Source organism: Mastacembelus armatus, chromosome 13 (genome assembly GCF_900324485.2).
Source record: "Mastacembelus armatus chromosome 13, fMasArm1.2, whole genome shotgun sequence".
Classification (NCBI taxonomy): domain Eukaryota; kingdom Metazoa; phylum Chordata; class Actinopteri; order Synbranchiformes; family Mastacembelidae; genus Mastacembelus; species Mastacembelus armatus.
The window spans coordinates 3,121,687-3,146,152 of NC_046645.1; the positions used below are offsets into that span (position 1 = coordinate 3,121,687).

Sequence of the window (24,466 nt, forward strand, 5' to 3'; positions counted from 1 at the left end):
TTAGCAGCAAATATTCCAAAAACCTTGTCTGTGTGATATTTACCACCCATGTTTATGTGTATTCTAAACATTGCAAAGGGTCTATTAAATCTTACCTTTACCTTTAAACAGGTGATGTATTCACTTGACAGCTCTCTGTCCTCCTCGGAGAGCGAGGATGAGGGCATTGGCAGGAAAGAAAAGAAGAAGAAGAAGCTGACGAAGAAGAAAAAGAAAAAAGTACGTGCCTCACAAAGCATATCTCTAACAAACCAAGGATTTACAGTGTGCGCTCCAGCTTGCAGAAGCTAGTCAAGCAAGAATGGAATTATTAATCATCTAACTGCCATTTAGTGAACTCCTGTGTGTCTTTTTTGTTTTTTTTTGGTTGCTTGTGGAGCTTCCATTGTTGTTCATGTGCCAAAAAGCCCCTCCCTTCTGCTGATAGCTGCTCTACATTCTCAAAAGTGGCTGTGACAACACCTCGCTTCAGGGTGTTTGCAGTGACTCATTCGTCACATTCACCAACAAAGGAGCACATAAATAAACTCGATTCATGTGTCGACAAAGTTGAGCAATAAAGTTCCCTCCTCTTTTGTAACAGGATTCCAGCTCATCCTCATCATCTTCATCTTCCTCCTCTTCGTCCTCTTCCTCTTCGTCCAGTAGCTCTTCAGACAGTGACAGTGAGGTAAGTTGTGGTCATGGGATAAGTAACTATAATGCTTAGGTGCAACTTCTGTCTTCCGTCACACACCCATTTCTGTTATCACATACCAGTCAATGCCACAGGGCTCTGCATGAGAACTACTCATGCCTACTTTGTTTACACTGATCATATTAACAGGTCTTGAGACTTCAATCATTGCTCCGAGGTTATATAGTTTTGATCAAGCCAGAAAATCTGTCTGTCTCATGGGTTTACAATGTTAGTTTGTTTGTGTAAATCCTTGAGAAATCTTCCCTGCAGCATTGCTAAATTTAGTGCTTGGCCAACATCAGCTCATATGTAGATTGATAGTCCCTTCTAAGTCACTGCCATAGGTGAGGACACAGGAATTTTTTGAGAGGAAAATACAGGCTGTTAGGGGCACATTTGGGGTGGGATGGCTGCCAAATTGACTGCATTTAGAAATATGATATGACTATCAAGTCTCTCCAGACCAGTTTTAACTCTAAAATGAGCTAAAAAAATAAATAAATGAAAACTTAATATGTAAAACATTTCACCCTTTGTAACATTTGCCTCAAGTGATAACAATCACATGATGGCCTTTTGTTTTCCACATTCTCTGAGGGTGTGGAGGAAAAATCATGAGACTGAGGAACATTGACAAACTCAGCTCTTGCAAATTTTTAAGACAAACAGACTCCAAGTCCAATTGATAAGACTGAATGGTTCCAAACCACTGAGCAAAACAAGTAAAAAGTAATTGTATTTAACATTGGAATGCATTTCCCTCTGGCCACTGGGCGGAGGCTCTCATTAATATCCTGAATCTGTTATCAGACTGTATCTGACACCAAAGGCACACACCCCATTTTTACCACAGCAAATCATGATTAATAAAGTCATTGTGATTTGTGTAGCTTCTGTGATATGGAGATATCGCATACATCACATACAGTATATGTGGGTGTGTATATTACTACATGCATGATTACACTGTACACTGATTGCACTGTACTGTTTGTGTATGAATCCAGTAATGTGTGTTTCATGCATACACACTGTGCGTGGCTTTGGCTGCATGTCACCAGTAGATGTGGATGTTTTATTACCTGACTGTAGAAATTCCTGAAACATTACATGAATCGAACTAGAAGGGAACACTCAATCATGATCCTGATTATTTTATTTTTATTTGTCAAGCAAATGTAACAAGCCTTATGCATGAGCACACATATAGACTACTGTAACTTGAAAAAAAATCTAAAAAAAACCTGCGGTTATGAAAAATTCACTTGCAGGATGACAAGAAGAAGAAGACGAAAAAAAAGCATAAGAAGCCTAAAAAAGATGAGGCAAAAGATCAAGTCTGGGAAAGCGTCGTCTTATCCCATCCTGGTAAGTGAAAGACAGTAAGTAAAACTATTGTATGTTTTCAGATGACTGCTGATATTAAGTTTCATAATATTAGTACATTTCTAAGTCCTGTGCCTGTAAGCGTATATATGTTGTATATAATATTCCTACCTGAAGTAATATGGTTTGCATGTAAAAAACATTTCTATGGTTCTTTCAAAGAAGTTCTAAACGCATCTTTTTTTTCTCTCTAAATCTCTGAGTTATTTACTTTTCTCAGATTACTTTGCCAATATGCAGTATTTAAGACAGCCGAAGTGCCATAAGTCACAGAGAGACGAAAAGACATTTTACAGCTTGGCACAATTTATTTCAAGTTTCTTTCTTTCTCATTCATTTCTTGGCCTTGAGGGACTGATAGTTTACCTACATAGTTACAGAGAAAAACGTGGGCCACCAGTTGGGTTGTTATTCTAATTTTGACAGGCACCTCCTGATATTTATTAACACCTATAGTGTCTATAAAGCTTTGTGTTCAAAGCAGCTCATGATAACTTCATTGTTCAGATTTTAATTTCTTTCATTTTTATAAAACTTATTTTAGAGGTTAGTTGCGTTTTTTGCACAATAAACAATGAACAATATTTAGAACTGTAGGATTTTCTTGATTTTCTTCCCTTGTTATCAGAAGCAGTAATCATATGCAATCTAAATCAAATATTAAATTAGAGAGATGTCTCAGCTGACAGTGTGTTTATTTTTCTTTTATAAAATACATGCTTTATATTTCAATATGTTTAATGTCTACAGGTCCAGAGTGCCAAGTGGAACATCTGTCAGGAGAAGATCTGAAGGTGATCCAGATGAGAGAAAGAACAAACAACCAAACATTTTAAACATGTGCTTGCTGTCAAACTTAAAATTATAGAATTTGTTTCCTTTTCTTTCTTCAGGATTTGAAATCATCAGATGAGGAGGATGACAAGAAGAAGGACAAGAAGAAGAAGAAGGACAAGAAGAAGAAGAAGGACAAGAAGAAGAAGGAAAAGAAGAAGAAGGTTTGTACAAATTATACAATAAGTAATAGTTTTATGGAACTGTCACACATCAGTTTAGAACATAATGATTCAAGTCATTGTAATGAAAACAATGAAATATTAATTAGCTGATAAATGGCATCTATTTCCTCTGTTCCAGGAATTGTCATCTTCCTCTGACAGTTCATCATCTGACAGTGAGGATGAGAAGAAAAAGAAGAAAAAGAAAAAGAAGAAGCAGAAGAAGAAGAAGAAGAAGAAGAAGAAGGTCAGATTTAAAATGCAATCACTCTAATACTGTTCTACCTCTGTAAATTATAAACGATCAAATCTGAAATGTTAATTCTTTTATTCTTCTTTTACAGGAATCTAGCTCCTCTTCCTCCTCTTCATCATCCTCTTCTGACAGCGAAGATGACAAGAAGAAGAAGAAAAAGAAGAAGAAGGACAAGAAGAAGAAGAAAAAGAAAGACAAGAAAAAGGTATTTATCATTTGTGTATATTTAAGATTGGAAGGGTTCTGCTGAAAGTGAATAGGAATCTCTGGCACAACTTTACCTCCGAACAGTTCATGGGAAAACGAAGACAATCTGTATAAATAAAACTCCAGCAACATTTGATGAGGTATAAAAAAACAACCTTTTTGCTAGACCAACATATTTCATCTTGTGGCATTCAGAAAGTAAACGATAAAACTTTGAGCTATAAAAAAATAATAATAATAATCACAAAGGAAGAAGGTTTGCAGCTCTGTAATTACACTGCAACTATGTAAATATTTTATGTTGTCTTAAAAAATGCATTACAAGATAAATTGTCGCTGTTTTTATTGGCACAGGATTCCAGCTCTTCATCTTCATCCTCATCTTCTGACAGCGACAAAGATAAAAAGAAGAAAAAGAAGAAGGATAAGAAAAAGAAGAAGAAGAAGAAGAAGGATAAGAAAAAGGTCAAATGTTTGTTTTTGCTTAAAGCCTATAAATTATGTAGTAGACTTTCAGGTCGGGCTGCTCATCATGTGAACCTGGGAATCCACTTGTTGTAGGAATGCTGAGTCAGGTCACAGTTTTCTTTTTTGTTTTCTGCAAGCTTAGTTTTTACTACATTATGCATCAAATATTATCAGTAACTGGGTTACATTTTTTATTTCTCGGTTCACGGTCATAGAAAACTGTTTTCACTTTTGTGTTGAAGAACAAATCAGGTTTCATTACACTATACAGGTCCTCTAACAAATGTGCATTATTCTCAAGAGACTAATATTGAGACAACAAATGGGCCTGTACATTCGGTTCTATTCATGATTTGTCAGCATGTATGTTTTTATGTGTGTGCATTTACTCTGTGCTTCCTGGCATATGAGGATTCGTAGGGGAGACACAGGGTACGGCATGTACTGTGAGCACAAGTGTGACTGTGTATGTGCTTTTTCACAGGATGAAAAGCAGAATGAGCTCAGCAGTACTGCTGCTTTTTCAGAAGCTGGTGAGTGTTTCCACTTTTTGGAGACTAGAAATGACAATAACCGATGGAAATTATAGCAGCAGTCCCTACAAACACTCTTGTTTGTGATGCTGATGCTGTATTGTTGGACTTTCTCTACTTCTGCAGGTGGTGAGCTCGCAGGCCCAAGTGCTGATGGGGATAAGAAGAAAGATGAAGATGCTGGCAAGGTGAAATACTCACCCATACTGTAGGCAGTCCACACATATATGCATAAACATACTAAACTTATTATTATTATTTTATAACAGGCCAAGGCCAAAGAGCTGAAAACTGCAGAACAAGGCAAACTGTGTTCTGCCTTGGATGGTATGTACACAGCTGCTCTTAAACAAACAGAACTGTGAACGAGTTTAGAAAAAAAGTATCTTATTGTTTTAGTTGTTATGGTTTCTGTCCCACAGGGGGAGCCAAGGTATTCCCTGATGCTACTGAGGAAGGCCACCTGAGTGATGATGAGGGAGGAGGCAAAGAGAAGGACAAGAAGAAGAAGTTGAAGAAGAAAAAGAAAAAAGTAATTAGTAAACTTTAAAAAAAAACTTATTTTAATGAGCATTGTATTATCAGCGCCCTGTGATGCTGGTGACCCCTGCCTTTCACCCAAAGACAGCTGGGATAGGCTCCAGCAGATCCCTGGGACCCTGGTTAGGAATAAGGGGGTATGGATGGATGGATGGATTATCAACATAATGCACTAATGCACTAATTTACCTGTTGATGTTTTTCAAATCTCTGTTTGTATTGAGGTTTTCTCTTTAAAAGGATGGCTAAATTAAAAAATACAGTTTGAAGTGTGAATACGAGTGTTTCTGTCAGATACAATTAAAATAATCATAGGTATAAATGTTTTTTGTTCGATTTGATCCCTAGGACTCCTCAAGCTCGTCCTCATCTTCATCTGATAGCTCCTCTTCAGACAGTGAAGACGACAAGAAGAAAAAGAAGAAGAAAAAGGTGAAGAAGAAGAAGGCTAAGGTTGGTGTCTTCCTAACATTTCTGTATTTATATTTTATACTTGTGTCTTTACTGAAATCATTCATGGTGTTCTCTTTTTACAGGACTCCAGCTCTTCTTCCTCTTCTGATAGTGATGATGACAAGAAGAAAAAGAAGAAGAAGAAGAAGAAAAAGAAGAAGAAGAAGAAGGTGAAAAATATGTAAACACTTGTAGTTATGGTTGGTGGTGGTTAACTGAGAAGCAGAGTTTATTCATGGGTTTAGTCCACAGTGATAAACTCTGGTTTGCACCAACAGTCTTGTCAGTTTCTCTAACTGACTTACTGATATCTTATCTAGACCTCCAGCTCTTCTGATGATAGCTCCTCTTCTTCGTCATCGTCCTCTTCCTCTGATAGTGATGATGACAAGGTGAGAAAAACACAAATAAACAATTCACTTTTACCCAAGTTTACAAAATGATCATGAGCACATATTCTCTAACTTCAGAAAAAGAAGAAAAAGAAAGATAAGAAAAAGAAGAAGAAGAAGGATAAGAAGAAGAAGAAAAAGAAGGTGAGGACATGTCCTCCTTTGTTTTCAGTACCAGGTGTTTGGTTTTTGGTCAGTGGCAAGTTTGTATATGTGAAATGTCCTGCAAAGGAGCAGGATCAAACAACTGAATCACAATGTCAGCATTGACAACGTTATATAATGGAACAGTGACTAAAATATAAAGTGTCACATCTTCTCCCAAAATATTTTAAATCCATGAAAGTAACAGAAGGAAACACCAATACTGTGTATTTGGTTCTACTATGAACAGAATGTGATGTCTTCTATTATCATTTCACTTCTCTTTATAGGATTCGTCTTCTGATTCATCCAGCGATTCTTCTAGTGATGATGAGAAGAAGAAGAAGAAGAAGAAGAAGAAGAAGGATAAAAAAAAGAAGAAAAAGAAAGACAAGAAAAAGGTAAAGCAACGTGAACATGGGTGTATATTTTTATTTAAAATGGAACGAAAAGCAGTGCTCTAGCTTAACGTCTACATCTACATAGAAGGACTCAGATTCTTCTAGCAGTGATGATGACAAGAAGAAGAAGAAAAAGAAGAAAGACAAGAAGAAGAAAAAGAAGAAGGACAAAAAGGTAATTTAGCGTTTAAAGTTCACTTATTGCACATTTCCTTAAGAAAGATGATGCATGATTGCATCCTTTCTGAACAGGACTCCAGCTCTAGTTCATCGAGTTCATCTGGCAGTGACAGTGACAAGGAAAACAAAAAGAAGGACAAAAAGAAGGACAAAAAGAAGGACAAAAAGAAGAAGGTAAATAACTTATAAGACAGTAATGTCTTTATTATTATTTCCCAGGTAAAGCGAAAAAACTAAATTTTATTGGTTCCATGTTTGTGTCCCAGAAATCAGGCTCATCTGGAAGTGAAACTGACAAGAAAAAGAAAACTGTAAGTCTGATTCTAGTATAAAAAGATTCTGGTCGATTAGAAGAAGTGTTAATTCATCAAGCTGATATTCCCTCAACTTTAGAAAACAACTACCAGAATATTTCGACACAGAAACCTTCCCCCTCTGTAGGTTAACCTGTTCTTATTGACAGTATCCTCGTGGTGTTTATTTTGTTCTAGGAAAACCTTGATGCTGAGCAAAGTGGTGAGCCGAAAGAGGAGTTTTTAGGCACAGGTGGTGGCAGACTCTCTGCCGCCAGTGGCAGCACCTATAAACCTGGTGGTACTACTGTGTCCTTTGTGTCACTTCCCTCTAAACCTGTTCTGAATCTGGATCCGCCAAGGTCTTCATTTTATTACAAGCCCCCTGTCACCAGCTCATCGCTGAGTATGGGAGACAGACCCCCCAATCGCAGACCTGTCAGCCCCATGGAGTTACTGATTGGGAGTCCAAAAGGGTCTGGAGAAGGAGGAACCCGTTCCACCACCCATTTCACCTCTACTGACCTGAGAAGCTCCAAGCCCTACCAATGATGAGATGCCCTCGATCTAAACAGATGTTACTCATTTGAGCAGAAAAACTAATGTTGAATGTGATTATGTTCTAATGATGCTTTCAGTGCAGTCACATCCAAAACCAAAAACAAAATGTTTTTGCTGTGTTTTGTGACAAAAACCTCCAAGCTAAGAAAAACAATTATGCCATGAAAAATGATGAGTTCTTAAATGTCATTCTACAATCACACGAACTAACTCCAAATTCTTGCTCTGAAGAATAAAGCAATGTGATTTTATTGTGTGTGTCTTTTATTACTGCTACACCACAGTACTGTTGTAGACCCTTTAGATCCTGATCCATCGTGCTGCGCCACTAGAGATGTGTCAGATCTGTCCCAACAGGTGGCTCCGGTTGTTCGAGCTCTACCTGGATGTTGTACAAAACAAAGGACAGTGATGTCTCATCCAGCGTCAGATATCACGTCACAACCTGCTGTGTCACGTGACCCAGTGCTCAGAAAGTGAGTGAGTTTATTAGAAAGCCAAACACAATTTAGATCAATCATTTTATTTATTTGGCCTGTTTCTATGTACAAATTAAATAGGGGGGGGGGGTGCTACTTGTGCTACTTAATTAATTAATGATACGTTTTGCATGTTCATATAACACTTCAGTAAACCTTCCACATTGACTGACTGTCGTGTTGAGGTGTGTCGTTACCTGCACAACAGCCTGCAGCTGTGAGTGACGTCACGGCGACACAAACACACCTTCAACTCAGCAGGGGCTGTGGTTGGTTGGCTAAGGTCACGTGGATGCAGTTTACATGCGAGAAAAACAGCCTGTTGCTTCCTGCGCGCACTTGTTTGGCTGAGCATACAACCAGGTGTGACGATGGACCTGTCTGAAGGTACGTTTACACTGAAGATGACTGACTTTAGTGGAGAGACTTTAAATATAATGTCTTTGGTTGACGCGCGTCTATTTTCCAAACCTTGGTACCTAAATTATAAAGCAACATCTGTTTTATGGGCAGGTTTTCCACCTGGCAAACTAATCCAGTGTCCAACACAGCAGACTTGTTAAAACCAAAGTGTCTAAAGAGAGACGGTGTATTTCATTTGGAGCTTATTCTTTGACATCCTGTTCCCTCTCAGTGATTCATATTTTTATGACTCTAATTCTAACTCGGTGTCTCCTGTGCAGCTTTAGGTACAAATGAAGATGTAGTGAAGAAGGAGGAGGCTCAGAAGGACGAGCTGAACTTTCCCTGGAGCAAGAACAAGGACAAGAGCAAGGTAAGGACTCAGTACTGAAACTATGGATGCCTTTCATCTTTGGCCTTTGGTTGCCAGTTTGTTGGCAAAACAGACTGTTCTGTATTGATGGTGATTATTTGACTCAAGTGAAACCTGTAAGACTAAACCAACACAATCAACCAACTATTCAGCCAACCTTTGCTATTTTTAGGGTGACAGCAAGGACAAGTCTGACAAGGACAAGTCTGACAAAAAGGACAAGTCTGACAAAAAGGATAAGTCTGACAAAAAGGACAAGTCTGACAAGAAGGAGAAGTCAAAGGACAAAGACGGCAAAAAGAAAGACAAGAAGAAAAAGCACAAGGAGGGAAGACACTCCTCATCCTCCTCCGATGAGGTAAGCACAGTGCCGCTTGCATTTTGATTTCACATAGCGGTTTCAATCTGGTCTTGTTGGACTTTAACTCGTTAAAGGTACACAGATGAACTTTTCTTATTGCTCAGTATTAGGTTCATGAAAGTTACACTGCAGTTTGTAGTTGTCATGATTTTATTTAAGAGCAAACTACAATAAAAGCAACTCATCAGGTTACATGCCAGTTACACCTTGTTTCAAAGGTTGTCAACTCTAGTATCAGCCCACTGCTGCATCCACAACAAGTCTTACCAGCAAGACCAGTTTTAATCAGATCGGACACACCACACCCTCGTGTGTGTGTGTGTGTGTGTAGTTTTTTCCAGCCCAGCCCAGGGGTGGAGAGAGAAGAAACTGGTCAGATAAGAGTCATAAAGGAGGAGTTGTTATCTGAATGAATGCATGGAAGTGGACATGCCCTGACTCTAAAATATTTTGTCTTCCAACATGTAATTCTGGTTCTTGCTGCTGTTTTTTTTTTTTTTTTTTTTTTTTTTTGCTGCTTGCCAGAACAATTCATACATTAAAGACTCAGAAAGAGTTGTTGGTTAATAAATCATGTATCCTTCCTGCATCAACAGCATTGTCCTTTTCGTCATTTCAGGACTGATGCCTCCTGGGGAACCAGACGTCTCTGTTAGTGCGCACTTATCACTGATCTTGGGTGTGTAGTAGTAGGAACCTGTCACTGATGTCACTGAAACATACTGTAATGGCCTTGTGTAAATGTATTTGCTAATTCCTGTAAGTAAATGCTCTGACTACATGGAAAATGACCTGTTTTGTTTTTCTTTGGTTTATAATATTTTGCTCTGTCATGTACTGGAATAATAGTAAACATTATAATCAAGCGCCCCCCTTTAAGTGAAGTATTTAGAGTACTCCCAGCGACTGCCTTAACATGCAGAACAAAACATCCCTGGTTTAAAGAGAAGTCGCTCAGCTTTGTGTGCAAAAAACTCAACCCATACGTGATGCAGCACTAAAAATAAATGAGTGCCCGTTTACCTGATCTCATCATTCAAGTTACTGTAAAATCCAGCAAGGACTGTTGGGAGATGAGAATTACAGCATTTAGCATCATGGGTCTCCTTCACGTCTTTTGAATCTTTTATGGAGGTGCAGAAAAAAAGAGAAATGGAGCAGTTTCAGAAAGGAATCAATAATAAATCAAGCATGCATCTTTCGGGGGCTGCTGAAGAAACCCAATTTAACCCATCCATCATGTTCAGAGCTTCATTTTATTTTAACCCATGAGGGAATATTGAAGGGAGAAATCGGTGCATGATTTATAGGAACATTTTCTTGGAGGATTGATCTGGTCAAAAGGTACAAATGTACAAGGTTGCATTTATGCCTAAATGTGTGAGTCTTTTCATGGCACCATCTGTCTTCTGTTCTTTTGACATGTTTCCTACTGTTGTCCAGTGTCATGACTTCGTGGATTGCTTCTGTTCTGGTCTCTCATCTCTGTCGTGTGATTTTTGACACACCATCTGTGTCATTTGCATTTGACCATGGCTTTTGGTAAATGGAAAAACACAGATGTCAGTACACATTAAAGAGTTAGTGTTTGTGTTTGGTAATATATCCTCTAAAACTGTAATATATTGGTTTTGGACTGTAAAACCTGCAATTTGAAGATGCCACTTTTGGCTGAGATCGTGAATTAATTCATCACGGGATTCACTGATTTAAAAACAGCAACCACCCAGTCCTGAACAAAAACTGAAGTAAAAAACAAAAATTGAAACATAGCAAAGCGCAAAGCAAAACACAGTACGCGCTAATATCCAGGTTAAGGTTTGTCTTTGATTGTACCTTTGTGCTTAGGATCAGTTTTCTCTATCACTGAGGGACTAAAGCTGCAAATGTGCAGTCTAAAATCATGTACTGTCTTTGGGTGACACAAAGAACTCCAAAGACCGCATACCGCTTCAAACTTTCAAGATCTGACCCTATGCACCGAGGGTCAGATTGTTTTCCCTTTGATGCACATCGGATGAATACAATATCACAAAAGCTGTATGACATTTATAAGAAGGGAGCTGAGGGTGCATGTGAGAAAAGTTTAAAGTTCAGGCAGAAACAAGAAAAGAGTGGGAGATGAACAAAGAGAGCGAGGCCCTCGGGCATCCTTAAAGATCTTCTGCTTGACTGCAGTGAAAGTTAAATGAATCCCTGCCAACAACTTCAGGGCAGAAGAAAGAATGGAAGGATGGGTGGTGGATGTATAGGCCACTGCCCTCACTCCTTTGATTTTTTTCCTTCTCAAAGTCTAATAATCAAATTAAGGAGGGATATTCACAAAAATACTTCAGTCTACACTGTTTCTCTTTTGATGTTTTCATGCTTTTCCAGCTAAGAAAGTGTGTGGAGAAAAGATTTAAGCAGCCATTTAGTGCTGAGGTGAGCAAGGTGTGATCACTAGATCAGGGTGATTAGAGACCTGAACACTGGTTGTTTGATGTATTTTGTCTCTGCGCTGCTTTTACTCCCTTTAACCTGCAGTTAGTCCTTTTTTTTCCTGCTGTGCTTTACTGAAAAGTTCTTGTCTTGAGGTTAATGGAAATTACTTTGAACATGTTTTCACTTTTAAAGAGGTGTCACCTTCTTTGTTAGCTTGCACAGAAATTTGGAGCTTGGTTTTGTGTTTGGGCAGCACGGTGGAATAGTGGTTAGCACTGTTGCCTCACAGCAAGAAGGTTCCTGGTTTGAAACCCATCAGTGGCCTTTCTGTGTGGAGTTTGCATGTTCTCCCTGTGCTAGTGTGGGTTTTCTCCAGGTACTCTGGTTTCCTCCCACAGTCCAAAAACATGTATGTCAGGTTGATTGGTGACTCTAAATTGCCCATAGGAGTGAGTGTGAGTGTGTGAGGTTGTTTGTCTCTATGTGGCCCTGTGATGGACTGGTGACCTGTCCAGGGTGGACCCCTGCCTTTCACCCAAAGAGAGCTGGGATAGGCTCCAGCAGATCCCTGGGACCCTGGTTAAGGACTAAGGGGGTACAGATGATGGATGGATGGATTTGTGTGTGTCTGTGTGTGTTGTGCCTGTACACACTTGGCCTGAGTGACACAGCACCTGATGATGAAAAGGATTCAAAAGTTTAGTCTGAAGCTGGTGAATTGCAATATTATTGCAAGACATAATGTTTTGATATTGATTACATTATTGATTATTATGCATATGTATTATATAATGTTAAAAGGCCATGTATCCATAAGGCATATGGGAGCGTGTATTCTCTTCTCTTCTCTTCTCTTCTCTTCTCTTCTCTTCTCTTCTCTTCTCTTCTCTTCTCTCTTCTCTCTCTTCTCTCTCTTCTCTTCTCTTCTCTTCTCTTCTCTTCTCTTCTCTTCTCTTCTATGGGTCGTTCCGTGAACGCGCCACAGGGGGGCACGAACGTCTCTCTCTGTCGACTGGCGTCAGTTGTCTCCCAGCAACAGCAGCGCTCGAGCTCCTGTCGGTCCTCCGGTGCTGAGCGCACAGACGCAGTCAGACAAACAGGAAACCAGCTGGACTTTGCCTAGAAAATAAAAGCACATTGATTCCAGGTGAGTCTGCTAAGCCTGTAGTAAAAGGCGCCATAAGCTTTTATTCTCCGCTTATTTTCAACTTCATAAAATAAATAATAGTTTACGTAAACATTTGAAGAGATATTTACTCCATGGGTTGTATTCTTTTTGCTTTATAAGGTAAACAGTAGAGGCTTATCATTTGCCAAACTTTTGCATAACGTTACTGTTTACAAATGTGTTTTACTATTTTATTTATTTTTTCGGATATTTGCTTATTTTACTGAGAAAAACTCACTAATCCGGAAAAGGTTTGAGAGCACACAGAAAACAAAGAAGATCCGGATTCAACTGCGGGTTTGACCTTTTCCATTTTAAGCCAATGGTGCTGTCACACCTGTAATTAGTAGTCTCTGTCTTACAGTTTCACACGTACACAGTCTGTTAGGTAACTACTCCTTCAGGAGTTTTTCTCTTTATTTTGAAAGATGTTGATCGGAAGTCGTGTTGTGCCCAGTACTGCCTGACTTGTACCCAGGTTCGCTCAGCTGCAGCAGATCAGACGAGAAACCATGGAGCGCAACAAGACGCGTTGGAGAGACTCACTGAGCGGACGGGAAAAGTGCCAGTTTCTGATCTGTTTTTAAGTCACTTTCCGCGACAGTGGGTGGATTTTCTTTCACCAGCAGGTGGACGCAGAGTTTTTCCATGCGTGCGTAAATCGACTGGAGACGTCTAGGAAAGAAGAGTCTTGGAGTGACAATAGCAGCTACCAAAGAACGGGAGACAAGGAGGAGTGGGAAAAGCGCCCGAAGGAGAGACGAGTGCCTGGTGGATAGAAATGTTCTCTGCGTTATTTTTCCCAACACGTTTGAACATTTCACGTTGTTTTTGGAAATTGTCGCTGGTGTGCGCTGCGTAAAACCGTGGACTGTTTTCATGTCATGCCCCTGAAAGGACCAGTTACTTTTCTTTAAGGCGACACTGAGCTTAGCTGAGATTTCTCAGAGGAGGAGGCACTGGGCTAAAACTGCGAACGGGTCCCCGAACCATTACGAATCATGGTGAAGTTTCATAACTCGGACCTATGGATAGCCTGGATGGTGGTCTTCTGCATGGAGGGTAAGTTGTGTGACGCTTGGAAACTTGTGTACTTATGTGTACTCTAATCTATCTCTACCTGCAAAATCTAATGATGATAATAATATAATACATTTTAAAGGTTAAGGTTATAGATTGTGCAAACAAAGTTATCAGGCTAAAACAGATGTATCTGGAATTAAACTGTGCCACGGGCTCAACCTCTCCTCTCCAAGAGCGCGTGCCACAGCCATTTGCCCCCCCCCCCTCCTTTTAATACTGTATGTTTGGATCAAGCTGACAAATCCTCGGCATTTTCACAAAAACTAAAGCTCCGATTTACCCCCAGTACTAGTCGCCATGTCATCTCTCCCCAAAGTACTTTTGATTGTGTACGTCTTATCCATAATGCGCTTTGCCGTGCTTGGTATTGTTTTTTGCACAACACAAAACCTTAAATGACTAATTTTTCCACACTCGTCCAAACCGCCGCATCAGAACATGGCACTGAAGTGGGAGAGTGTGTGTTTTGAAATAGAAACGAAGCAGACGGCGGAGTGTCGTGTTTAATCCGCCCGATTAACGACAAGCAGGGTGACCAGGCAGCCCAGGAGCAGGAAACTCCCCAGAAAAATCCTTAGATATTCCTGTAATTCTTCCATCGGGAATGATGTGTGTGCTCCTGTGTGGCACTTTGTTACCTTATTTCTTACTGCCAAGTTTCAGGAATTGGCTGTACTTAATATTTTATCTTATAATAAATTCCCTGACTACTGAATTCAGACTGTGATATTTTATCAAGCATGTCTTTCTATATTTTATGCTTCCTGAAGTGTAGAGAGAGAGAGAAGTTAGAGATTACACATCCAAACTCAGAAGAAAACATTGGTGACTATATTAAGTATGAGAAGAGATAATGAATAGAGATGGTTAAATGGATTGTGAGGCTGTGGGTATAAAATGAATTAGTTTTCTGAAACAGTCTTTAAAATAAGAAAAATAGCAGAGCAGTGCTAAATGTCAGCCCGACCCCTCAGAGCCTCATGTCAGAACACAAAAAGTTGCTCCACACACAGGCCTGACATGTCAATGTGGACAAACATGTTGTGTGAAGTTGAATTTGACCCAGATTGGCCCCATGTTTCAGTCTTCTGTGCACTTATTTATCTATTTATGTGGATGTATATTATATATAGTGTATTGTCAACTGGGTTACACACAAACACCTACACACACAATAGACAACATGATCTGATTTCCAGTCTGTCCCTTCAGTTAATAAGAGATCACATGTCTGTCCAGCTAGTGCCTCAGTTATTTTACTGAAGTGAGTGAAAATGACTTTCCAATAAGAACAAACTGTGGATGAGCCCAGCAGCTGAATTAAGAAGCAAACTTAATTCTTCTTCTCTCCTCTTAGGTTTTGGTGGGGAGCAGCCGGCGTTTCTATAAATATATTTCGATGCAGCGTAGTCAATATTGATTGTGGTTGCTTGTTTAGGCTGTGTGTGCTGACCTCTGCTTTTTAAGATTGATCTGATCTGCGTGATACGTTAGTGGACGCTGGTCTGTTTTGGTTTCTAAGGATGATGGTTTTGGCTCAGATGTGATAGACGCTGTGTTTGTTTTGTAGTTGTGGGTGAAAAGTAAACGGTTGAAATGAAAAATGAAAAGTTCTGAAAAACCAGAAATTGTGATTAGCTGTGCTAAGTGACTTGGACATGTGTTAGCCAAGTTCATGGCAGGGCCCGTTGTACTTCAGCACTGCTTAGAGGACGTGTCGTGTCTTTCTTCAACCATCAACCCTCCCCACTCACTCATGAATATTGCATCCTTTCTTCTCAGTTGACTATGGGCATCTCAAAGCTCCACAGTAAACAAAAGTTGAGTTCTTCAGATCTGTAGTGCTTCAAAGTATGGAAAAGTTAGAAGGATAAACAGAAGTGCCTTTCTGCTAATAAACTGATTGGTTCAGCCGTTGTCACAAAGAACCCGCTGGCGACAGCAACGCAGAGCAGCTCTGTCCATGATGCTCTGATTTAATGATTTGCTCGGAAAAACCCTCGACTGTGTGGCGGGGACTGATGTGGAGGTCTAATCAATTCAGGAAATTAAAATCAAGTGGAGGTGGTGGCTCTGAACTTTTTAACTACTGTTTGTTTTGGTTTGCATAATAAATCTTAGGAAACATTTCAAATTTGCATACACTGAAATGCTCAGATCAGCCTCCCTGTTTCAATCCCACTGTTTGTGTTTTTGACATGAGGAGCCCAGTGCGGTGTCAGGAGCGCTCAAGTATAAAAAAGGAAAGACAACATGGAGTGTTTCTTAAGTGCATTGGCATTCAGGGCATTTATGTCTGCATCAAAGCTGAACTTAGACCAGTTCCCTTCTCCACTTTCGCTGTTAGCTTGTTAACCTTTGAGGCCCTGCAGTATGAAATTACACAGCAAGCTGGGTCTGTTTGTTGTTTACATGGTCTTCTTTTCTCACTTTGCTGATTTCATTTCAATCGATTCGTCACTCAAATAAGATTCACTGCACACAGCTGCACTGACTTCACAGCAGCAGCAATTAAAGTTTTGATTTGCAGGCCAAACAAAACGTCCAGTGGCCAATGTGAGATAAAATGGGCTAAATTAGGTGAAAACATGATTTTTTTTGGCTTGATATCCATATAACCATTATTTCATCATCTACCTTCAATCACTACATTTTAAAAAAGTTTTACAAATGAACACAACTATATTTACTGGAATCTTTCTATGGCCTCTCAGTAAATCTCCAGGTAGATATTTTTTTGGCTGGTACTTAGCGTTAATGAGGGATGAGAGAGAGAACAGAGTGACAGGCACTTTGCAAAGAGAGAAATATGTTAAAAATGTTGACAGAAGCACAGATCATCAGGGGTTTTAAATAATAAAAGAGGTTACGGGAACCCACAGGTGATCTTACACATGATTTTTTATTTTATGTGCCTAGGATCCAACTTAGAGCATCTCTCTCTTCCTGCTAATGCAAAACGCATACGATTAAAAAAAAAAAAGTGTCCGTTTTTATCTGATAAGTACCATTTTTTTCCCTCCTCTTTCCGCCTGCTGCTAAAAAGGAGCAGCTGGAACAAGAGTGTTGGACAGATGGAACTTTCCACCTCGATTATTTTTCTCACTAAAAATAGCCTCTCAAAAATTAAAAGACCTCTGGGACCGCTTGCAAAGTGCATGTGCACGCATGTGTATGTTTGAGCGACAGAGGCAGAGAGAACTTCAGACGACGGGGTCTTCAGATGATGGCGGCAGCGGTCATCCTGGGATTGTGAATGAATAAATGATGGGCAGATATTTGGAAGAGAGAGAGTGCATCTCTTAAGCACACATTAAACTAGGTCCCACAGCGTCCACAGGCAGTTGGCCATGCATCTGGGGCAAACATCTGATGTGGTCAGTTCACAGAGGTTTTGAGGTTTTGGAGGTTTGGGCCTTTGAGGTTTTGAGGTTGGTTGTACCTTTATGCAGACTGGCTAATGAGAGAGCCATGAGTGTGTAGGGAGCAGAATCACAGTCAGCTGTGTTTTTAACTGCATTTGGATTAGATGATTTAAAAGAAGAAACTCGTCAATGAACTTGTTTTAGATCCATGTGGCAAACACTTCCTGCTGGAAGCTCATTTCTTTGACCTCGTCACTACTGCATCGCTGTGTGCGGAGGAATTTGTGGGAGAAGCGTCTCAGCTGAGACACTTCAGGTGTTTTATTAGTGAATCAAAGTAGCAATGAAAATCGGTGCTGCAGTACGATGAGAAGTAACTGGTTCTGTCTCAGTGTGTGTTGGATTTAGTTTGATAATTGGTACGCTTTAACTGCATGTAATAGCATTTCTGTCTGTAACATACTGTGACAGATCGTACCATTCGGATCTTTTAGTTTGATTTTGAGTGTGTGTGTGTGTGTGTGTGTGTGTGTGAAGAGCCCTCGGCTTATACATATTTAAAGCGGATGTCTTCCTCATGTCGTGGCACCTTGGAGATCCTCTCCCTGGAAATGAGCAATTTTGCTTTGCTGGCTCTTGAGGCTTGACAGGACCTTCGCTGACAGCACTTCCACATCACATCAGCAACTCTGGAGAAATTTGGTATGTTCAGATAAAACATTAAGGTGGCCATATATATAGAGCAGGGAAATTGCTGCGTATTAAAAAAAATAACTTTTTGTAACTACATTATCACTTAAGTTTTTGCTGCAGTTTACTTTCATGGAAAAGTTAAAGATTATTCAAATATATATTTTTAGTTTAGTTGTTGTGTCTGCACCAGAAGCTCAGCATAAGCAACGAGGGGGTGACTCCAATTCAATGAATGTGAGCAGACTCGTGAATCAGCAGTCTAACTGACAGTCGCTCATTAGGGGCAAAGATTTAACCGTGACAGGAAAATAAAAATTATTTCTTTGCAGACTCTTGCACAGGAACATGTGTATTATCATCACATCAGTATCACACAAGGCTGACCAGTTTAGACGTGTCTTCATGTAACAGTCCACCTCCTTATATACGAGCACTAAAAGTCTCCACGTTATTTTTAAATAAAACTTTTAATTTTATTTATCTTAAAAAACCCTGATAAAATGGTGCTGTTTATCTGCTCATCTTACATGGCTGTAATTTATTTATTTTTGGATGCTCGGCACGGTGGATCAATTGACCCACATGATTGACTTGGTTTTATGCCGGTTGCCCTTCCTGATGCCCTCCTCTCATCTTACACTTTGTTATAATCTATGGTAGTTTATACTTATATTTTAAAACCCACCCACACCATCACAACAGCCACTATTATTTCTTGTTTATGTGATATACTGAGTGTTAGATGGTGTCTGATGGTTACGTTATGTGGTACAACTAAGAATAGTTGGTGTGTTTATTACTGTAATCCTTTATGAAGTCAGATCAATGGTGAGCACATTATTCCCACAGACGTGTGTGTGTGTGTGTGTGTGTGTGTGTTTGTGTGTGTGTGTGCGTGTGCGTATGCTTGGGCTCTCCTGTTCCCCTTACTAATAAATTACAGTGGATCCCCATAGATCAAGGTTTCCCCTGTAGAGTAATGACCTTATCAGTTTGACCAACCAATCACCACAGATCTCCAGGGGTCAACACAGTCACATTGTCTGTTAGGGCCATATAACAGATTCACAATCTCCAGTGAGCTCACTGTTCACTCACTTCAGTCTGTTCCACTTCTAAACTGTGAAACGAGCATATTTCAGATAAACTCTCTGAATCCTAAAAGGTACCAAGGGTTCATGTATTTTGATTAAGTGTTATCTCAAATATCTCCCCTTGGGTGACTTGGTGTCTCTCTTTGAATTCCTTCAGGTTAATAAATGGTGCACTCACATTTCTTTATTTGTTCTCACACTGTTCCTGCTGTCCAAGACATGTTCTCCCACAGCCATTAAAGGATCTAGAGCACTGAATCTCATTGTTGAGGAACATTCACTTAAAGTATTATTTTATATATTAATACAATCTGAACAATGCCCTTAGATAGGCAAATAAGTTATGTCGTTAAAAACACAACCTTGCATCTCAGTTGAATTTTATTTAGAAACATATTTCAGAATAAAAGTGATAAATTAAATTGAATGGACAAGGAGTATAGTAATTTATCATCTATTTGGCTACTAGCAGACTCACAGCATTCAGTGACATCAGTCCAGCTGTTTTAGGTGTCAGCTGCTATTATTACTCTCTGATGACAGCGCTGATTGCTGCTGCAGCTTCTTCCACCACCCCAGCTTCCTCCTTATGACACTGAAACGTTGGTATTGTTGTCTTGTTAAGCTCCATCCATCCATCCATCCATCCATCCATCATCTATACCCACTTATTCCTGTTTTGGGTCACAGGGATCTGCTGGAACCCATCCCAGCTCTCTTTGGGTGGAAAGCAGGGGTCCACCCTGGACAGGTCACCAGCTCTCTTTATGTATATGTATTTCTGCTGCTGTTGCTACCTGGGCTCATAAAGAGTAGAATGTTTTTTTTATTTTTACTTGCTATAAATAGCATTTTTTCAAGTAAATAATGACTATACAATAGGAGAATGGATTATTGTAGTAATGTGACTTAAAATTTGATTATTCCAGGACAGTCCAAACTCCAAACAAATTGACAAACTCAAATCAGAAGGTGTTACGTTTTGTAGTTTAATAGATTTCACAGCAGTCCAGTGTTTCCCATAATATAAAATTCCCAGTGTATTACGACAGACAGCTACGTGAAATGTTGCAGTGGGGGTTATGGTTTACAGCAGGCCTAGAGCAAGGATGTAGCTTCAGCTCCGGGTGGTTTTAGGTCTGAATTTCCTGACACATATGAGCTCAGAAGAAAAACAAGAGGTATTTTCAGCTGTGCTCCCTAGGGTACTGTGGCCTTGCATCACTAATTTGAAATTGACTGTAAATTGATCTACACAACTACTAAAAGACCTTACAGCACTTGATGAACCCAGTGGCTGAACCTGCTGGTGTCATACCCAGCAATAAAGCAGATCCAATGACCTGCTTTGAACGCTTGGTGGTCCATTTACTTTTTTTTTTTTTTTTTTTTGACCAGATAATTGCACAAGCTCTAAAAATACGCTGTGGATAATTTCATAGTGTAGTGGAATGTAATTTAGTAAATTGTTCATTGTTGTACACAATGGGTTGTCTGCGCTGTCTGCTGTTTGGCTGAGAGCACCTACAGAAAATACTTTTATCCTTGGAGTTTTTAAAAGCCTCTGAGGGCCAGAGGTCCTGGACGTGATGTGGTTTGAAAAAGTTTAGAGAACTAGTCAGAATTTTCAAGCTTCTTTCAGCTGTATCTAAAGTCCTTCCTCTGTGTTTATGGAAATTTCCTTAATCATGTTTTATCCCTCTGACAGCAACATGCTACTACAGTGAAATACTTTGCCACTTTCATCTCCAAAGATGAATTAATCCTGCTGCTTTAAAAACAACGTGGTCAGCGTCAGCACATGAACTGAGCTTGAAATGCCTCTGTCTGTTTTCCTGATATATGTTTCCCTGCTAATGGAGTGAAAATGCAGAAAACTGCAAAAAGAGAGAGAATAGAGAGGAACAAAGTGAAAAGGGGACAGATTCTCCTGCATTAAATATGCCCAGGGCTTTTCACAGCCATAGGTAATTCATAAACTGGCTGTTGGGCTAAAACTGTGATGTTTTATTTGTTGCTTTGGTATTTTCAAAACCATATTAACTTTGTAATCAGCACCATCAAAATACAATACTGGTGCAAGCAGGGTAGGAAATAGTGGTTAAAATAAAATTTTAGTTTCATACATTTTATCTCAAAGTTAGTTGCAGTAATGTGGCAATGCAGTGACGTCGCTAAAAATAAGTCAGGTAAAGTGAACACATATGATCAGACAGGCTTTAAGTCCGGGTTGTTCAAAATCAGAAAAAATAAGAGCCTGCAATAAAATTATTATCCAAATGTCTGTTGTTAGATGTGATTGCACCTAGTCAACTGGCCAATGTCCTTTTACTTTGGTGATCCTGGTCCCATGCAAAAAATAACACGCAAGCCCTGGGCATGCAAATAGTGGTGTCTGTGTGGCCTATACTAGCAATGGCATTTTGTGCTTTTCCTGCACACCTGGATCGTCATCCTGCTGACTGCGCATACCAGCAGCACTTGAACGCACCGCCGACACACGTTTGGTGTCACGGTGACACCGGGGCTTAAGCAAAACAAAACACGGGTTTCAAGTCAGGAGAGAAATCAAAAAGTTTGGTTAACTAACCACAGCCCTCACCTCAAGGTGCTCAGAAACTGAGGTAACCGAACTTTAAGATGTTGATTAACACAGCGTCACTTTTAAAGCCAACAGGCTGTTCATAATGTTACGTATTAGCATCTCACAACAATCAGACTTTGGCACATTGCTTGCAGGTTGTGGTTTAGCTTGAAGGTCAATACTGGGCCTGTAGCCAGATGAATAGTTAACCTTCTGTTTAGGACTGAGTGATATTGTTTTGTATGTCCATGCAGGTAATAGGCTGTTGTACAGGATTGTTATTGACTTGTTTTCTTCTTCACACTTTATCTTGCAATGTTAAGATCACAGCTATAATGGGCACCAGTGTTGGGCTGTATTGCACTGGATTTGCTAAAGTTGCTGCATCTTTCTAAATGTCATTATTTTATCCTCTTTCATGTCTTAGATCTGTTTCTTAAATGAATGACATCAGATCAGACACATGTATCATGCAACCTGTCACAACACAGCCTATTTTCATTTCACTTTTCTTTTAGCTTGGATGATTTTTTTATTTTTATTCTGAAAGCACTTTGCTGATTGTTGGTCTGAACTAACACTAGATACAAATGTTCACATCATTTTTTTTTGTCAGCTGATCTTCTAAAAACAACCAATATATCAACTTTTATCAGCTCAAACTAAAATGTTTATGTTTTTCTTGGAGTAAGATGAGACTCAAATGTCCTGGCGACTAAATAAAGAGGACGATGCTGCCTAACCATGGCTGAAGCTAATATGCACTTTTGATGTCCAGACTAAGGCTCCTTCTAAAAATAGCCGACAAAATTAACATTAATGTGCACATCTAACGCCATAGAGCCTTTTGCTGTTGACCCCATTTGAATAAACCATTATTGTGTTATTGTCTGCTTAGTAAGGGTGTCCCAGCAGCAGTGGCAGGTGAGGTCTGTGTGCGACACACCTCGGCTCTCAGTAAATGTGTGTTAACTCCCTGAATCTCCCCCTGTAGCAGAGGTTGTGCAGCAGCTCTGTGGTTTCATTATTAGGCCCTGTTTCGTACAGCACCCTGGGGCCTCACTCTCTCACTGGTGTTATTATTCTACTTTGTCTCACTCAGATGTCATTCGTCCAATACACAACTCCAACTTCACTTTCTTTCTATCATGACCTATATTCCTCTACATTTCTCTCTGTCCTCCTTGAATCCTTATATTTGTCTCTGCCCTTTTCTTGCCTTCACGTCTATTTCACTCTACTTCCATGTCTTTTCTTCTTTACTCTTCATTTTACTTCTCTGTACTTTTCTATCACACACTCAGAAGTGTTATCTTTCTGTCGCTATTTCCTTGTCCTCCTACAAACTCTGCGGACACACAGCTGACTTTCCTGGGATGAGGATGAGACTGACAAGTGGCCTCCAGATATTTCTGTACATGTGTACAATGTACAAGCAGGTTCGATCTCATGCGTGTGAAAAGCCAGGAAGAAGGGTGAGTTAAAGCTCACAGAGAGAGGGAGATGGAGGGGATGCAAGAGATGCCATCTGTGCTTTGTTACAGCAGACTTCACCACAGCATTGTCGCTGTTGTATGTAACAGAACAGGGGGCACAGGTGAGATTTTCACACACTGGGAAACACACACTTAGACAGATGTGTGGACATGTGAAGACATTAAGACATGTCTTTGCCATATGTGCACACGCCTTCAAACAACATCCAAAAACACAGCTTAGTGTGCAGCTGTTTGATTTGTCAGGAGAGTGATCGGGCAGCGTTGAGCTACTGACCTTGTTTATAGGATTCATTATGTTCATTTTTGTTTTTAAAAAAAAGTCAATATATGATGTATGTACATATTGAAAATAAGATAAAAAAATTAGATAAAAAAAAAACTTATAGTAAACTGAGATTACATATGTACCAAAATTAGAAATCAAATAGCAAAATATTTTAAACATTTTATACTTGGTGTTTTTTTTGTTGTCACCTTGTTTTGTTTTATTATGTGGGAATGTTATTAGTTGTACTTTTACATAGAATACAGATTTTTAAGAACTGTCCTGCTTCATCCATTAACTTTGTTGAATTTCAATTTAACAAACATGCAAATTCAAAGTTAAAAATATTCAAATATTATAATGAGCTTTTAAATGTTATAAACTGTGTTCCATTTCATCCATTACACAAAACAAGAATCTTTTGCACATCTAACACATTTGTGTAGTTTATTCTGGTAGCTTTTATTCTTTCGTTAGGATAACATCCATCCATCGATCATCTACTGCTGTTCCTGGAGCAATCGGCATCATGGGGGAGCTGGAGCCAATCCCAGCTGACATTGTGCACGAGGCAGGGCTGATTAGGGTAACAGGAAAATCAGAAATGTAATAATATAGCCCGCCCTAGACTCAAGTCCAAGTCAAGAGCTGAACTGAACCTAATTTACTGTGACTGTTTTGTGATGACAAACAGCTTTTAGATATTTAAGTACAAGTAAAACCTCCAATGCAATGTTCTCCTCCTTTTAGATGTTTTTCTTCTTCTTCTATGTTGAATTTTTTTGAATTTGAATTTAATTTTAGTTCATCTTGATTACATTTTGTACACTTAACGTTGTTGAGAGTGCACTTCAAACTGATATTCTTGCATAAAAAAAGAGAAAACGTGATCTTTTTGCTTACTTTCTGAGAGACCTGCTTTTCGTGGTGACCGTGTAGGCGGTGTTAGTCTAACAGTATAAGGGGCATGGATATCAGGGGGCACCATATGCTGCTTTGCCCCTTCAACCCTTAATCCATGCCTCTACTGTCTTATCTGGCTGCCTTCTCTGACAGCCTGCAGACTGGTGGTGGGGGCAGGGAAACTCTGTCCAGTACACTGCATACTGTTTCGTGTTTTTACTGGGCTCACTATGCAAATCCACTAGGGCCACAATAGTTTTGCCAAAATATGAGAGGCCAAAT

At 39.5% G+C, this 24,466-nt stretch overlaps 3 protein-coding genes and 1 long non-coding RNA gene across 4 annotated transcripts in view; all 4 read left to right on the forward strand.

The window, feature by feature from the left end:
- Window positions 1-3,931: 3,931 nt before the first annotated feature.
- On the forward strand, window positions 3,932-5,664 carry LOC113135641 (uncharacterized). The gene is made up of 7 exons (XR_003296199.1): window positions 3,932-3,991; window positions 4,479-4,527; window positions 4,654-4,715; window positions 4,797-4,854; window positions 4,950-5,059; window positions 5,416-5,520; window positions 5,604-5,664. It is a non-coding gene; the product is annotated as an uncharacterized LOC113135641 (long non-coding RNA).
- A 91-nt stretch (window positions 5,665-5,755) lies between these two features.
- On the forward strand, window positions 5,756-7,742 carry LOC113134088 (cylicin-1-like). The gene is made up of 8 exons (XM_026313319.1): window positions 5,756-5,764; window positions 5,841-5,912; window positions 5,991-6,056; window positions 6,347-6,457; window positions 6,543-6,632; window positions 6,710-6,811; window positions 6,904-6,948; window positions 7,129-7,742. Exons 1-8 carry the CDS (start codon window positions 5,756-5,758, stop codon window positions 7,480-7,482), a joined length of 849 nt encoding a protein of 282 aa, XP_026169104.1. The 3' UTR covers window positions 7,483-7,742.
- A 467-nt stretch (window positions 7,743-8,209) lies between these two features.
- LOC113125288 (nucleolar protein 58-like) lies at window positions 8,210-9,897 on the forward strand. Its single transcript, XM_026298654.1, has 4 exons — window positions 8,210-8,357; window positions 8,654-8,745; window positions 8,918-9,103; window positions 9,726-9,897. The coding sequence occupies exons 1-4, from the start codon at window positions 8,342-8,344 to the stop codon at window positions 9,729-9,731; spliced, it is 300 nt and encodes a 99-aa protein (XP_026154439.1). The 5' UTR covers window positions 8,210-8,341; the 3' UTR covers window positions 9,732-9,897.
- Window positions 9,898-13,209: 3,312 nt separating this feature from the next.
- Window positions 13,210-24,466, forward strand: part of igsf11 (immunoglobulin superfamily member 11) — an 80,862-nt gene continuing 69,605 nt past the window's right edge. The window contains exon 1 of the mRNA XM_026294604.1: window positions 13,210-13,760. Coding sequence (XP_026150389.1) covers window positions 13,700-13,760 — 61 coding nt within the window. The 5' untranslated portion in view covers window positions 13,210-13,699. The remainder of the gene's footprint in view (window positions 13,761-24,466) is intronic.

What these genes read in the sequence shown, in the direction of transcription:
- LOC113134088 (XM_026313319.1), top strand. An exon ending in CTGATAGTGATGATGACAAG is followed by an intron (nt 5,913 to 5,990) that starts GTGAGAAAAACA and finishes CTCTAACTTCAG; the next exon opens with AAAAAGAAGAAAAAGAAAGA. An exon ending in AAAAGAAAGACAAGAAAAAG is followed by an intron (nt 6,458 to 6,542) that starts GTAAAGCAACGT and finishes ACATCTACATAG; the next exon opens with AAGGACTCAGATTCTTCTAG.
- LOC113125288 (XM_026298654.1), top strand. An exon ending in AGAACAAGGACAAGAGCAAG is followed by an intron (nt 8,746 to 8,917) that starts GTAAGGACTCAG and finishes TGCTATTTTTAG; the next exon opens with GGTGACAGCAAGGACAAGTC.